The 14,167-nt window shown below is 45.2% G+C and overlaps 1 protein-coding gene across 3 annotated transcripts in view; it reads left to right on the forward strand.

Annotated features, from left to right (window-relative positions):
• The window catches only part of SLC16A2 (solute carrier family 16 member 2), a 168,750-nt gene extending 157,374 nt beyond the window's left edge, over positions 1-11,376 (forward strand). For 2 of the 3 annotated variants that reach the window (XM_006082939.3, XM_023764674.1), the window contains 4 exons: positions 2,188-2,638; positions 3,599-3,742; positions 7,114-7,342; positions 8,940-11,376. In XM_006082939.3, coding sequence (XP_006083001.1) covers positions 2,188-2,638; positions 3,599-3,742; positions 7,114-7,342; positions 8,940-9,160 — 1,045 coding nt within the window. In that variant the 3' untranslated portion in view covers positions 9,161-11,376. The remainder of the gene's footprint in view (positions 1-2,187; positions 2,639-3,598; positions 3,743-7,113; positions 7,343-8,939) is intronic. The other variant, XM_006082937.3, reaches the window with a different exon arrangement.
• The last annotated feature ends 2,791 nt before the right edge of the window (positions 11,377-14,167 follow it).

The raw sequence follows: 14,167 nt of genomic DNA on the forward strand, positions 1-14,167 counted from the left end.
CAGACAGAGGGGAAAATCATGTCCTACCTGAAACCTGCTCAGCCCTCCCAGGGAGGCAGTTCCAAACCCTTTTGGAACCCCTCCAATTGTTGGCCTCTTTTGCCCTCAGCAAGTTGGTGTCTGGCTCCTTGTGGGGAAGAGCTTAGACCTCATAAGCAGCTCCAGTCTCAGCACTACACAAAAGAGGCCTGTTTTTTAAGGCTGAGCATAGCAAAGTGCAAACAAATTAGCAACATACGGATCTCATTTACCTTCCAATCCACATAAGCTGTTACAGAACGGGAAGGAGCTCAGATGTGTTTTCTTCTGGCACTCTTCTTTAGGCACATTGGAGTAGGCATTCTGTTTTCCAGCCCCTAAGCCCCTCCCCCAACCCCTTTGCCTTTTCTGTAAGAACATCTTCAGAGCCAAGAAATATTCTGGATGGCTTCACATCCAGTGGAAAAATGGTTCTGTTTGTGGCTAGGGCTCCAAGTCATCCTTCCTGTTGTCTGAATTAGGGCTCTGAGTTCCTTTGGATGGTGTGAGGTAGAGAGGAATGCAGGCAGGGATGGGGAGGACTTGGCAAGCTTATTTAGGGGCCTCCTGCCTTGAGCACAGCTAAAAATAGATCTATCACCTAGCACCCTGGGCTGAACCTCATGCTTTGCCCCCATTGTCCTTCACTCTGAAGGTCTAACTCCTGTCCCTTAGACAAGACCCCTGGCCCAGACCATCCCAATGAGTCCCTAGAATCTCATGGAAGCAGGCCTCAAGGAATGACAAAAGAGGAGCAGTTGGCTTAGCTATGTATTCCAAGTAGAGGCAACCCTTTTGAAATCAAAGCCCTTGTCATATCTGGTGAATGCAAATAGATGGAAAGTATTGGTAATAATAGCTGTGATTGGAATCATGCATGCTAACACCACATCATCTCTACAGCATAGGCACAGTCCTTTAGTATAAGGACTGATATCTATGGGGAGGAACTGCCTGACTATGGAGAATATTAGGCAATTAAATTGTCAGATAAAAACTATTGTACAATATGTGGAAGCTAAAAAAACTGACAAGATTCCTCACTAGGTTGTGCCAATATTTTTTGGGGGGGCAGATAGCTGGCCAAACTAAACTTCACATGGCCTTTTCCCTGCTGACCGAGGTTTATGGACATCACAGGGCTTAATAATTTTAAGTCAGAACATGTCTTACTTTGTGAGACCCATAACTTTTTTCAGGCTCCATTTCCCATCAAGCAGCCAGGCTACTCTGGGAAGCTAACCCATACCATGTCTAGAAACAGAAGCCAGGCTCTTAAAATTAAAGGGACTTTTTACCTCAGGATCCCCATGCACAGTGGTTGGCAAACTCATTAGTCAACAGAGCCAAATATCAACAGTACAACGATTGAAATTTCTTTTGAGAGCCAGATTTTTTAAACTTAAACTATATAGGTAGGTACATTGTTATTAACTTAATTAGGGTACTCCTAAGGCTTAGGAAGAGCCACACTCAAGGGGCCAAAGAGCCGCATGTGGCTCGCGAGCCACAGTTTGCCGACCATGGCCCATGCAGATCATCTAGGGCCTGGAGTAAAGGGTCTTGGGATATTCAGACTTTGAGCAGGGTTGGGGATGGGCTGTCTCTCAGGAGGCCACCAGCTATTCTCTGAAATATTAAGGGCTCTGAGCATGGAGAAAGACACTGAAGAGTCCTATGGAGGGTCTCAACCTTCCAGGATCTTGGGCCCTTACAGACCTTTGTTGTTACTTTGGATAAAGCTTTGGCTACCAGCCTACCACGCTGTCTAGGTGAGCAGTAGGTAAAACTGTTTTAAGTCACTGACTTATTCCTTATAGCCCCATCATCCAGCCTTTGCATAGGCTGGTTCTGACTTTGTTTTGAACAATCATCTTTGATTAGGTGCTATGAATCAAAATAGAATCACACAGACCTGGAGTCAAGTCCAAGCTTTTCTGACCCCATTATGCTACTTTGGGTCAATTACTTTACTTCTCTGAACCTCTGTCTCCCCATCTGCAAAATGAGAACCAGAAGGTCCTGTCCTTTGTCTGTTCAGAGGGTCAGTGTTAAGTGGGGCTGTGGGTTAATGGTGGGGGCATGCAGGTCTCAGGAGGGTGAAGGGAAAGGGGCAGGTGGATTTGCTGGTCAGGCTGCTGAGGATAGCTCTTGGTGTCTCTCCCACAGCTCACTAAGCCTGCGTTACTTCACCTATGGGATTCTCTTTGGTTGTGGCTGTTCCTTCGCCTTTCAGCCATCTCTCGTCATCCTGGGCCACTACTTCCAACGTCGTCTGGGTCTGGCCAATGGTGTAGTGTCTGCTGGGAGTAGCATCTTCTCCATATCCTTCCCCCTTCTCATCAAAATGCTGGGGGCTAAGATAAAGCTTGCCCAAACCTTCCAGGTGCTGAGTACCTTCATGTTTATTCTTACGCTGCTTTCCCTCACCTACCGGCCCCTCCTGCCCAGCTCTCAAGACACCCCAAGCAAGAGAGGTGTCCACAACCTGTGCCAATGCTTTCTGGCTCAACTCAGGAAGTACTTCAACATGCGAGTGTTCCGTCAACGTACCTACCGCATCTGGGCCTTTGGGATTGCTGCTGCTGCCCTTGGTTACTTCGTTCCCTACGTACACCTGGTGAGGAATACCAGGGTGGGCCCACCCTATTTTGTCCCAAGAATCTGCCCTTAACCTGTCTGAAGTGCCAGAGGGTAGGGGTGAAGGACATTGAAAGGACAGAATGGAGACCTTTGGGAAAAAAGACAAATAGTACTTGGAGAGACTCAGAGTGGAAAAGAGCACAGGTTGAGGAAAGATCTCAATGGGAAATAGGGGGAATTCCTTAGGGGAAGGTCCATGCTTATGGTTTCTCCCACTGATAAGTCAAGATAGATTTTCAGGAGAAGATAAGTATCACTAGGATTTAGGAGACTGGCCCAGATGACTCAAGGATAGGATTTTCTAAAAGTGTGTTCTATGGAATGCTGGTCTTTGTGGTCAAATAATTTTGTTAAGAAATAACATATATTAGATCTCTTCAGCTTCATATTGTATAGCAATCTTTTAAGGGTACCAAAAATACCTGCAGTAAATAAATCCTTCAGCTTTGTTTAACCAGCATCCACCCAACTTATATGGCCAAAGAACTGTCACTTGTAGTCCAGTTATCTTTCATAGACCTCATGTTTCTTAAAACACACTTTTAGAAGTGTTACTCTAAAGTTGGTGGATCTTTCTCCCCTGGTGACCTACTGTTTCCCTGGTCTGTCAGTTCTGGGTCAGGGAATAGGGAGGTTGTAGAAGAACCATTGGTTTTCTCAGTTGTTAAGGCTGTATTCTTTCCTGCCAGGACTTGGAGATACCCACTCACCTCAGCTATTGTTCAAAAGCCCAGGATCTAGAGAACCCGGAGATATGTAGCCTTTTAAACTCTTAGAAGCAGCCAGGGAATTTGCCCCAGAGCTGGGGCTACAAGGAAGGAAGTTCTTGTCATGGTCCAGACAAGTAAGCAGTTGAGGGTTCTGGAAATGCCAATAGCTAACCAGTCAGCTCCTCTTTTTTCTCCTGTCCTGGGGGGGTCTGTGATATGCTTTTCAGATGAAGTATGTGGAAGAGGAGTTCTTGGAAATCAAGCAGACCTGGGTGCTCTTGGTGTGTATTGGGGCTACCTCAGGCCTCGGGCGCCTTGTATCAGGCCGTGTCAGTGACTCCATTCCTGGACTTAAGAAGATCTACTTGCAGGTGAGTGTGGCCATGCTGTCCACTGTGGGGAATAACACTTTGCCACAGATGTTAGGTTATCCCCACTTTTTAGGATAAAATGGTAGGTTGTGTCATTGCTGCACCCTGGGCCTCAGCTCTGACACCAGCTTGTTGTACAACATGGAAAAGTCAATAAAATTATCTGACCCTCAGTTTCCCTTGCTTTCAGATGAGTGCAATCATCCTTCTTCTTACTCTTTCATCAAGATTGAGAACAATATAAATGGAACCTTGAAGAACATTTTCAAGGAAACATTTATTAATAATGGCTCTCTCATCTGAAAGAGGGAAAGTGAGGCCAGGAGTTAGATGTTGCCCCCAGTGAGGAGTGATCTCATAGCTACCCTACACTCTCTTGGAGGGTCTTGGGCATCTGTGTCTCTCTCCTCGAGGCTCTATACCCAGTGTCTCTCTCCTCTAGGTTGGGCCCAGGCCCATCACCTCTTATATTTCCAGAGATACTTGGCACCAAGCCCTAGCTGTTAAATGTCATCCTCCTTTTTTTATTTATTGATTGACTTTTAGAGAGAGAGGAAAAGAGAAAGAGAGATTTGTTATTCCACTTATTTATTCATTGGTTGATTCTTGTATGTGCCCTGACTGGGGATCGAACCTTCAACCTTAGTGTATCAGGACGATGCTCTAACCAACTGAGCTAGCCAGCCAGGGCCTAAATGCCATCCTCTTGATTGACACAAAAAAGTACCAGAAAAGGTCAGATCACTCCCCTTCTCTAAGCCTCACTTTCTTCATTTGTGCAGTGAGAATAATTATTGTTCCTATCCCACCTCACAGGTGAGGATTAAAAAAAATCTAGGTGTGACCCAGTTTTGAGAAGTCAAAAAAATGTTACAGCCATGCAAGTTTTTAATCCTTCTGACAGTGACATAAATAGCCTCATATTGTGGCAAGTAGCCTCATGGATATTCAAGAGGCCACTTTCTGTGTGAACTGGGCTCTGGTCTGGTTGGAATACAGACTACTGCTTAAGTTGTCTATCTTTGTCTATAGAAATATTGCCTTTATGATGTGGTTCATGCTTTTTGCTCCTGTAGCTGGGTTTACTAGAAGGTACCTAAGTATGAAACCCTGTGGAGGGGTGATGGCAGTCCCAGAAAACATGTTATCACCATCAGGAAGTGGTTGAGTTCTGACTCCCCTGAGGAAGCCCTAAAATCATTTTTTCAAAGGGTCCTAACTACACTCACAGCAGGGATTTCTTTGTCTTCTGACAGACCGAAGTCTTTTCCTAAATACCATCAGATGTCCTGGACAAGGTTTCCTATTGTATTTAACTCTGTGTTAGGTTTGCCAGAACTGGTTAATCTGCTTTGTCAGAGCTAGGGGTGCCCTTATGATTCATCCAGTCCAATCTCTCATACTGATGGAGAAACTGAGGAAACGACTTAGACAGTAGTGGCAGAGCTGAACTCCTATGTTATGCCCTTTTCATATTCCACTTTACTCTAAGTGATGGAAGGAAAAGCCAAGTCCCAGAGATGATAAAAAAAAAAACTTGACCACGGTCAAACCAAAAGCCTATAATTAAGATAAGGCAATTATGAAAATTTGAATTCCTGTGCAAATATCAGCAAGTGACTTATCTGGGTATATTTTTACATGGGAGTATGTGTGGCTTTTCCAGCCTCTTCTACATGACACCCCTGCATGTCTTTCCTGTAAGTATCAGCAGCTCCAAGATGCCAAAGGTTAGTGAAAATCAGGGTAAGCTATCACTGGGCCTAGACTTTATCTTGATGAGAGGCAGTAAGTAGCCCTGCCTAGCCATATAGCTCAGTTGTCACCACAGTCCCTAGGAGAGTGGTAGGGCATGAGCAGCTTTTGCTTTCTATTGTGCAGATTGAGTTCCAGTGGAGGCAGAGGCATTAGATAGTCAGAAGCAGAACTAGGCTTAGGGCCAGCTTCTGCTGACCACTTCCTCTATCCACCCACCTCTCTCCCTTTGCAATCTTATTTGACCCATTTTATCACTTAGAGTAATATCAAACAACTTTAGAGCATTGTAGCTGAAACTATCAACTCCCCCATTTCATAAGTGAGGAACTGAGGCCCAGAGAAGGAAAGTGACTTGTCCAAACTCATCCTGCTGTTGTCGCAGGCTAAGAGTACAAAACAATGGGTAAACTTATTTCTCTTGAGTTATGCAAGATACTCCATCAGAGGAATTTGCTCCCCTTATTTCTCCCTGGGTACTGAACTGGGAGAGGAAAGGAGTGTATACATAGCTTCAAATGTTCTGAAGAGCCATCCTCTAGCCAGTGGTTCTCAACCTTCCTAATGCCGCGACCCTTTAATACAGTTCCTCATGTTGTGGTGACCCCTAACCATAAAATTATTTTTGTTGCTACTTCATAACTGTAATTTTGCTACTGTTATAAATCGTAATGTAAATATCTGATATGCTATATGTGTTTTCCGATGGTCGCGACCCACAAGTTGAGAACCGCTGCGTCTAGACAAGCGGTTCTCAACCTGTGGGTCACGACCCTTTTGGCGGTCGAACGACCCTTTCACAGGGGTCGCCTAAGACCATCCTGCATATTAGATATTTACATTATGATTCATAACAGTAGCAACATTACAGTTATGAAGTAGCAACGAAAATATCTGGTGTCAAGTCCCTGGTCAGTCTGTTGGAAAAGAAAGGCTGATAACCTGCAGATCAGCTTCACTTTGAGCCAATTGTTGGGGGCTGATTCTCAGTTCCAAGAGAGATTTTTAATTTCCAAACCTTGTTTGGAAGGGCCTCATTGAGGATGTTAGGAGGCAGCTAGATATAGTAGATAGCAATTAAAGCAGAATAAAATAAGTTAATTGGGTCTTTTGTGTTATATAATGGTACTTACTCTTAATTGCCATACCATTATGGCTTATATATTGATAGGTAGGTCTGGTTTTATCTTATAGTTGTTCATGAATCTACTAGAGAAGAAGCTGGGATATCTGGTTTCTTATTCCTAGATTCTGCCTAAATATTGCAAAACAGTCTGGGAAAAGTTCTACAGTCCCCGAACCAGGAGATTTCCTCAGATGGCATGGCCAGGACATTTCTTATCCTCTCTAAAAACCAACTCATGAAGCTAACAACCTTATTGACAGCAACAACATAGACTTGCAGTTAAATAGGAGCTCTCTTAAAAACTTTGAATCTTTTAATGTAGGACTTAGAAAGGGCATAAGTAACTATTTAGTCCAACTGCTCTCTCTGTTGACACCCTGCTGCCCCATTTTTTAAATGGTAGGAATGAAGCTCTGAAAAAGGTGTGATTTGCTATGTGGTCTTGACTGGCAAGCATAACATGACCAACCTCAGGCCCTTGCTTCTCTAGGTCATCTCCTTCCTGCTCTTGGGCCTGATGTCCATGATGATTCCCCTGTGCAGGGGCTTCGGAGGTCTCATCGTTGTCTGCCTCTTCCTGGGCCTTTGCGATGGCTTCTTCATCACCATCATGGCCCCCATCGCATTTGAACTGGTGGGCCCAATGCAGGCTTCGCAGGCCATTGGCTACCTCCTGGGCATGATGGCCCTGCCAATGATTGCTGGGCCCCCCATTGCAGGTGAGGCTGATATTAAAAGAAGGGTATGAGTAGGGGAGTCCTGTCTTCCCTGGGTCCTTGCTTTCCTGAATACTTCTACTTAAATTTCCCTTCCTCTTAGTCTCTGTTTTAGCAGCCTTGTCAGAGTGCATGAAACCCCATACCACTATTGGTGAAAGAAACTAAGCACAGTATATGTGCATTAATTCATTTTGGGCAATAAGCTTTTCATGGCTGTATATCTGTTTCAGTGGAGTTATACTGTAGACAGCACAGATGTTTCCAAGATGCTAGAGAGAGAAATGGGTTTGTCCTTCTTGACCATTCTATTGATCTAGTATACTCGTTTTTCTTCACAGGCAAGTAATTATTTGCAAGGTAGCTAGGCAGGAAGAAAAGAGAAGGTGGGCCCTAATTTTATCAAGACTTAAAGACACCCCTCTCCTCTTCTATTGGCTTCTGAACTGAGCCTATAGAAGATATTTGATTAAGGTAGCATCCCAGGACTGGGCTAGTGAGGGTCACTTCCAGAAGGCAGCAGGCAAAGTGTTGGCTTTCTATCTTTATTAACTCCCAGTTTCTCCACTCTCTAAGAATGGCATTGTTGGTACCCCAGAAAACATAGGAAACAAGGAAAACCAATGGAAAAAGAACTTCATTTCCTTTCTTTAGGATTTACGGAAAATATTAATTAATGGGCTAGCTTTTCCTAGGCTGGCCAACTGGGATAACTCAACAAATATTCCTTGAACACAAATTCTGTGCAAGATATCTTAAGGTTACTTGTCATGCTGCATAACAGTGGCAAAGCTTCCACTCAGGCCTTTGTGTCACAGCCATACTGCCCACTGAGCGAGTGGAGTCTCTACGCAGCCCCTGATCCCAAAGATAGGTCCCAGAATCCACATCTCTTTCTAGTTTGCTTACCTCCTAAGGAGACCAAGAGACTACTTGTCTTTATTCAGTAGTGTTTCTGGGCTCATTCCTCCTATGTGGTGGCTCACATTATCTTCTGAAGGTGAGCAGAAGCCTAGCATCCCATGCCAAACACATTCATAGTATTCATAATTAGAGGAATCCAGAGGGACCAACCATATCTGAATCTTGAAGAAAGGATACACATAGAGCTTTCTCTTTGGGCAAAAGGAAACTTAAGAGAAAGGACAAATAGAAACTTGGCTGAATTGTTCCACAAGAACATTCTAGCCCAAGTTGGGGATGGGAGGTTATATCACTGAAAACCAAGACAAGACTTGACCATATTCTGTGGAGTTCTTTTAAATTAGCTTTCCTCTTTTTTTTTTTTTTTTTTTTTTTTTTTTTTTAAATATATTTTATTGATTTTTTACAGAGAGGAAGGGAGAACTTTACGATAAGTTTCATTAGCTTCTTTCATAATGAGCCTTAGCCTCAAGGACCTGCAGTTCCAGTACCTCAGAGCAGTCACCTGCTTTTGTAATAGAGGTTAATTTCTTACAAGTTGAAGTATTCCTTGAGTCAAGGTAGTTCAGGTCAAAATTCTCTAGATAGGTATCATTATGGCCCCTAGAAGAGATAGAGAACAACTTTGGGCAGTAGGACAAAGCTGAGCTTGACTTTTCTCTCTTAACTGTTTCAGGCCTCCTCCGAAACTGTTTTGGGGACTACCATGTGGCCTTCTACTTTGCTGGTGTGCCCCCAATAATTGGAGCTGTAATCCTCTTCTTTGTCCCTCTGATGCATCAAAGGATGTTCAAGGAAGAGCAAAGGGATTCCAGCAAGGACAAGATGTTGGCCCCTGACCCAGCCCCCAGTGGGGAGCTGCTGCCGGGCTCTCCCACCCCTGAGGAACCAATCTAATGCCAATTGCTTGTGATTGTGTGATCCTCTCCAACCCCTTTCCTTCACCCCACACTGCTCAGCATTTACATTTTTGCCACCAGCACACTTGTTCCCAAACCTTGTGCACACTGCATTTCAGCCACCTGACCATCCCTTTGGAGCTAAAGTTCCAGGTGTTCCAAACTCATTAATCAAATTCTCTTCATGAATGCCTTTAAACTTGCCAGGGTTCTTCTCCTTCAATGATCTAGTAAAGCTTGGGATCACCCCCTGGCTTTTGGAACCTCTCCCTATATCTTCTAACACTTGGGGGGGTGGGGGGCATGGGACCTCTTGGCCCAAGCCTGTTAGTCATCCACTAGAAGCAACTGTAAAAGGTGCTATTGTGTCCCCAGGAGCCTGGTGGGAAGACCCAAGCCTCTGTGTGCTGAGGAGCTTCTTGCCATCTGACCTTAGAAGCTGCTGGTGAAGGGGGCTGGAGGAAGGGCAGAGAGTAAAATGGAGCAACAAGCCTTATTTAGCCTCAGAGTCTATGACTCCCCAAGAACTGTGGGTGCTGTTAGTTTACAAGTGTACAGATAGTTTCCCCATCATCTGGTTGGTTACAGTCTGATTCCTTCTTCCCTTTTTCTTTCTTTCCCCTATACTTCCTCCTCATTTTTCTTTCCTCTCTATTTCTTTTTATGACTGTCATAGACACACAGGTGCTTAAAGAAAGGAGGGACCCAGAGCTTGAGCCAATCAGCCTTACCTTGGTCTAGCCCCTCCCTAATAGTAGCATCAGTCACACTCATCTCATGCTGAGCCACACCTCACCTTTTGGGTCAAGCTGCTATAATCATAGACTGGAAGAGTAGAATATCACATAGGGAAGGGGCCTTAAACAACACTCACTGATTTTTATAGATTTCCCAAGCCAGTGCTTAACCTGCAGGCCTTCCCAAGCTCCCCATCCTTTTATCTGTCAAAATGTGAAGCAATCCCTTTCCTCTCAGTAGTCAGAGGAGGCCTGGGGAGAGGCAACTCAACCTGCTGAAGTACCAACCCTTCTATCGTTATTCATGACAGATCTATATTTCCACCTCGGCTAGGCCAGGAATGGGACTGTTTTGGGAAAAATTCAATTCCTAACCTGGATCCCCAAAAGGTAGAGGCAGCAGCTACACAAAGGGTTGGACAGTTTCTTTTAAGAAATTGAAACCTTGCTAGCCTTTACCAACCAATGTGTCCCTCATACTGTGCATACTGGGCCACTCTGATTAGTGGACATTAAAGTTGCTAGGAAAGGTCAACTCTGGACTACATTTACCCCTCTAAAATAGGTGCCAGATGATTCCCTATACCCAGACTCTGTGCAACAGTCTTGCTGAGGAGCATTCACAACTCACCTCATTAGGAGTTCAAACTCTCTCCTCACTCAGCCTCTGCATCTCTTTCTCCCTATTCTGGGCCTTGGTCTGTTGTGTTCCTATTACCTAAACTTTTTCTCATCTTCTTGCAAGGCATCTTTGACTGTCACTTGGAGCTAACAGTAACTTGCCACCTCAAGCCAGGGCCGGGAGGATGAGATTGCTGTTTGGGGGCTCCAAAGAAGACAGTGACCCCTACCCATGAGTTTTTCCATTACAAATAGGCAGCTGGGGCATTGTTGGCTTCTGATGGCCTCAATGACTTGATCCCCCTCCACTGGTCCCGGTTCAGCTCTTATCAATTACTCAAAGGAAAACACTCTGGTTTCTTGGCTCTGTGGGTAGGAAGGGGCTTAATTACTATCCTATCAGTTCAAACAGCAGTGGAACAGGAGGAGAGACCACTGAAAATGTTGGATCAACAAAGTCCCTGCTGCCATTCCTCCCTGCCCCTCCCAACACCAAATCACTTGTGGGCAGTTCTGCAGGGCCTCCTTTGTTGCACCTGGTGTGAATAGAACTTAAGAATCTGGCTACCACTCACTTCTCTCCAGAGGAAGGAATGTCATTCACAGGTCAAAAATCTACCTTATCAGGTGTCATATAACATTGTAGGGTGTCAATTCTTCCACACATGTGCATGTGCATGTGTGGGCTTGTGTGCTTATGGAGAGAATGTTGGTTGGTGAAAACAGCATAGTATTAATGTTTAGGGTAGGATGAATCCATAGTCAAATCTAGGAGAATGAACAAAATTTGGGAGCTTGAAACCTGAAACATTAAATCCAAAAAAGGTTTGGAACAAAATAAACAACTAAAAATCTAGCTTTGGTATGTATGTTGCCTACAAGGGTGAAATGGTTTTAAGCTGGCTAACAGCAGGAAGTTTGGTTTCAGAACTAAAATCTCATTTCAAATCAAATTTATGCCAGGGTCTATACTCTCTGTGAGATCCATAGGGGTTTGAAGTTGGGTTGACTGTTCAGGATTGGATCTTTAAGGAAGCTCTGAAGTGGAAAAGTGGTTACTTCACAAAATGAAAACATGGTGAGTGGCTGAATTGGAGTAGAGGCCCTGCCAAAGCCACCACCTTGTTATAAATATGCAATGTTGAAAATGAGCAAAGACCTAGAAATAATCCATTTCAAGACCCTTTTCCTCTCCCTTATTACTGATGGGGGAACCTGAAGGGACTGGTATACCTGGATTACACAGTCAGGCAGCAACAGAGACATTGACTGTGAAGCAGAAAAGACGTACAACAGTGACAAAGCTGGGAGTAAACTTTGAGTCTCCCAGGTCTATACTCTGCATTAAATTGAAGTGAGGAAACTAAGGCCTAGAGATAAGAAAGGACTACAGGTTCACATAGTTCATCAGTGACAGCGCAGGTTGAGACTTGAACTATGGTAATTAACTTCCAGTGTAGACCAAACCCCTCATTTTACAGATGAGGAAAACTAACCCAAGGAGGGGAAACTGAGTTACCCACTTCATTCAACAACTATGTAGTGAGACCATTTCCATAAGAGTGTCAGCAGGAACAGCTCTGAGCAAAAATAAAATCTAATGAGCCAAATCTGACTTTTAGCATACCCCATCTTTTCATGATTACTCTCATTCCAAACTGACACATAATTTTGGTGTTATCTCTTCCCAAGCACTCCAGACCTTCATGCAGCATTGGCCTTGGAGAGTTGGTCCCACCTACTGCCATTTCACCCTCCAAAACCCAAGAGGCACAAATAAACTCCACACATTGGGCAGAAGAGAGGCAAAAAGGGGATTAGTTTCCTTTGGGAGAGGCTGGTTTACCAGTAGCTCTTGGCTACTGATGGGTTCTCTCCTGACTCAGTGCAGACATCCTTAGGATGGCAGCCTCCTTATCTCCTCTCACTGAGACTAATTACTCTGTCCTGCTGCCTGGCCCCAGGCTCTGTCACCCAAGGTGGCTTACCCCTTAGTCCCTCCCCACAGTAGCCCTAGGACTCCAATCTGTGTTTGAACACTCAGGATCATTAGATTTCAAAGCTGTGGAATCCCATAATTTTTATCAGCATATGCTTTCCTCCAGGGCCTTTTCACATCTGAAGAGGCAGCCAGCAACTCCCTCCCACATCACAGAAGCAGAGCAGGCCTGCTGATAGGGGTTACATTGCCCCCAACAAATCCTGTTGTCTGACAACTAGTACTGAGATAGGGTAGGTGTTGGTTTGAACCAGAGCGGGAAACAAGTTCTGAAATTCTAATAAACTGAAATGGAGACTGTAGGTCAGTGATGGCGAACCTATGACATGCGTGTCAGAGGTGACACGCGAACTCATTTTTTTTGGTTGATTTTTCTTTGTTAAATGGCATTTAAATATATAAAATAAATATCAAAAATATACATCTTTGTTTTACTATGGTTGCAAATATCAAAAAAATTCTATATGTGACACAGTACCAGAGTTAAGTTAGGGTTTTTCAAAATGCTGACACTCCAAGCTCAAAAGGTTCGCCATCGCTGCTCTAGGTTTTTAGATTCCTGCCTTTCAGCTCTCTCTAGTGGTCACCGAAGGAAGCGTTGCATGCCTGGTTTTTAAAGTCATTTCAGCAATATTTTCTAGGGTCCTGCTTTGTGAGTTCACTCTGCTAGAACCCATGAATTTCAGGAATGATAGGAACAGAGGTGGAGAAAACAAAGAGAACAAATACAAGGAGGAATTTCTACTATATTATTACTAAGACACTTTTTCCTCTTCTGGACTCCAGCGGCCCTGAGCATATGGACCTCAGCCCATTTGGGCCACCACGCCCTTTCTCCGACCAAGACCACAGCATTTTTCTCTTCATCACCCCACAACTGGTCTCCGGGGGGCCAGAGCCACCTGCAAGAACTAAGTGCTCCTCAACGTGGGTTTCTTGCTGAGCTGGAGCAGGATAAAATTAGCCAATCGCTCACATCTACTAAGTGGGAGATTGTGGGGGAGGGAAGGGCAGAGCTGAGCCCAGCTGTGCTTCTGCCCTGGCCAGTCAGAGAGGTAGACTGTCAACACCTCCATGCTCTCCAGGTCGTACCATAGACTGTGGTCCCACCCCAGAGATGGGGGCTAGAGAGGCGCGAGGTGACCACAAGTCTTCCCATTGCACACCCACCCTGCACTGCCCTTGCAATGACTGGGGCTCGGAATCCAGTGATGTGGTGCTAAGGGATACCATTTTCCACCAGGTCCCATACACACCCCACACTCAGGAAATGCCTGGGAATGGAGATGTAGCTGGGAGTGGGGCGGGGAACAGGGCCTTGGCTGCTGCCCCAATCCTTCTACTGTCCTTGGGTCACCTTGGGCAGGGAGGGTGTCAGTTCCGGCCCCTCCATGGCCCTCCATCCATTTCCCTGTCTGGGAAGGTCCGGAAACCACCAGGGAGATGCATCTGCCCCTGCTACTCGGACTGGAATCAGGCCTGCCCAGGATGGCCAGATTTTCCGCTCAGGGGAAGGGGGTGAGAAGGAAAGTGGGAGGGCCCAGCCCCAGGTGCACACAACTGTCTACAGAGCGAGATGGACAGACAACAGCTGCCCTGTGTCGAGGGCTCAGCTGCTCCTCGATCCCCTGCCCCCACTGCCCTGTGC

This window comes from Myotis lucifugus, unplaced genomic scaffold (assembly GCF_000147115.1).
Source record: "Myotis lucifugus unplaced genomic scaffold, Myoluc2.0 scaffold_4, whole genome shotgun sequence".
NCBI classification, from domain to species: Eukaryota; Metazoa; Chordata; class Mammalia; order Chiroptera; family Vespertilionidae; genus Myotis; species Myotis lucifugus.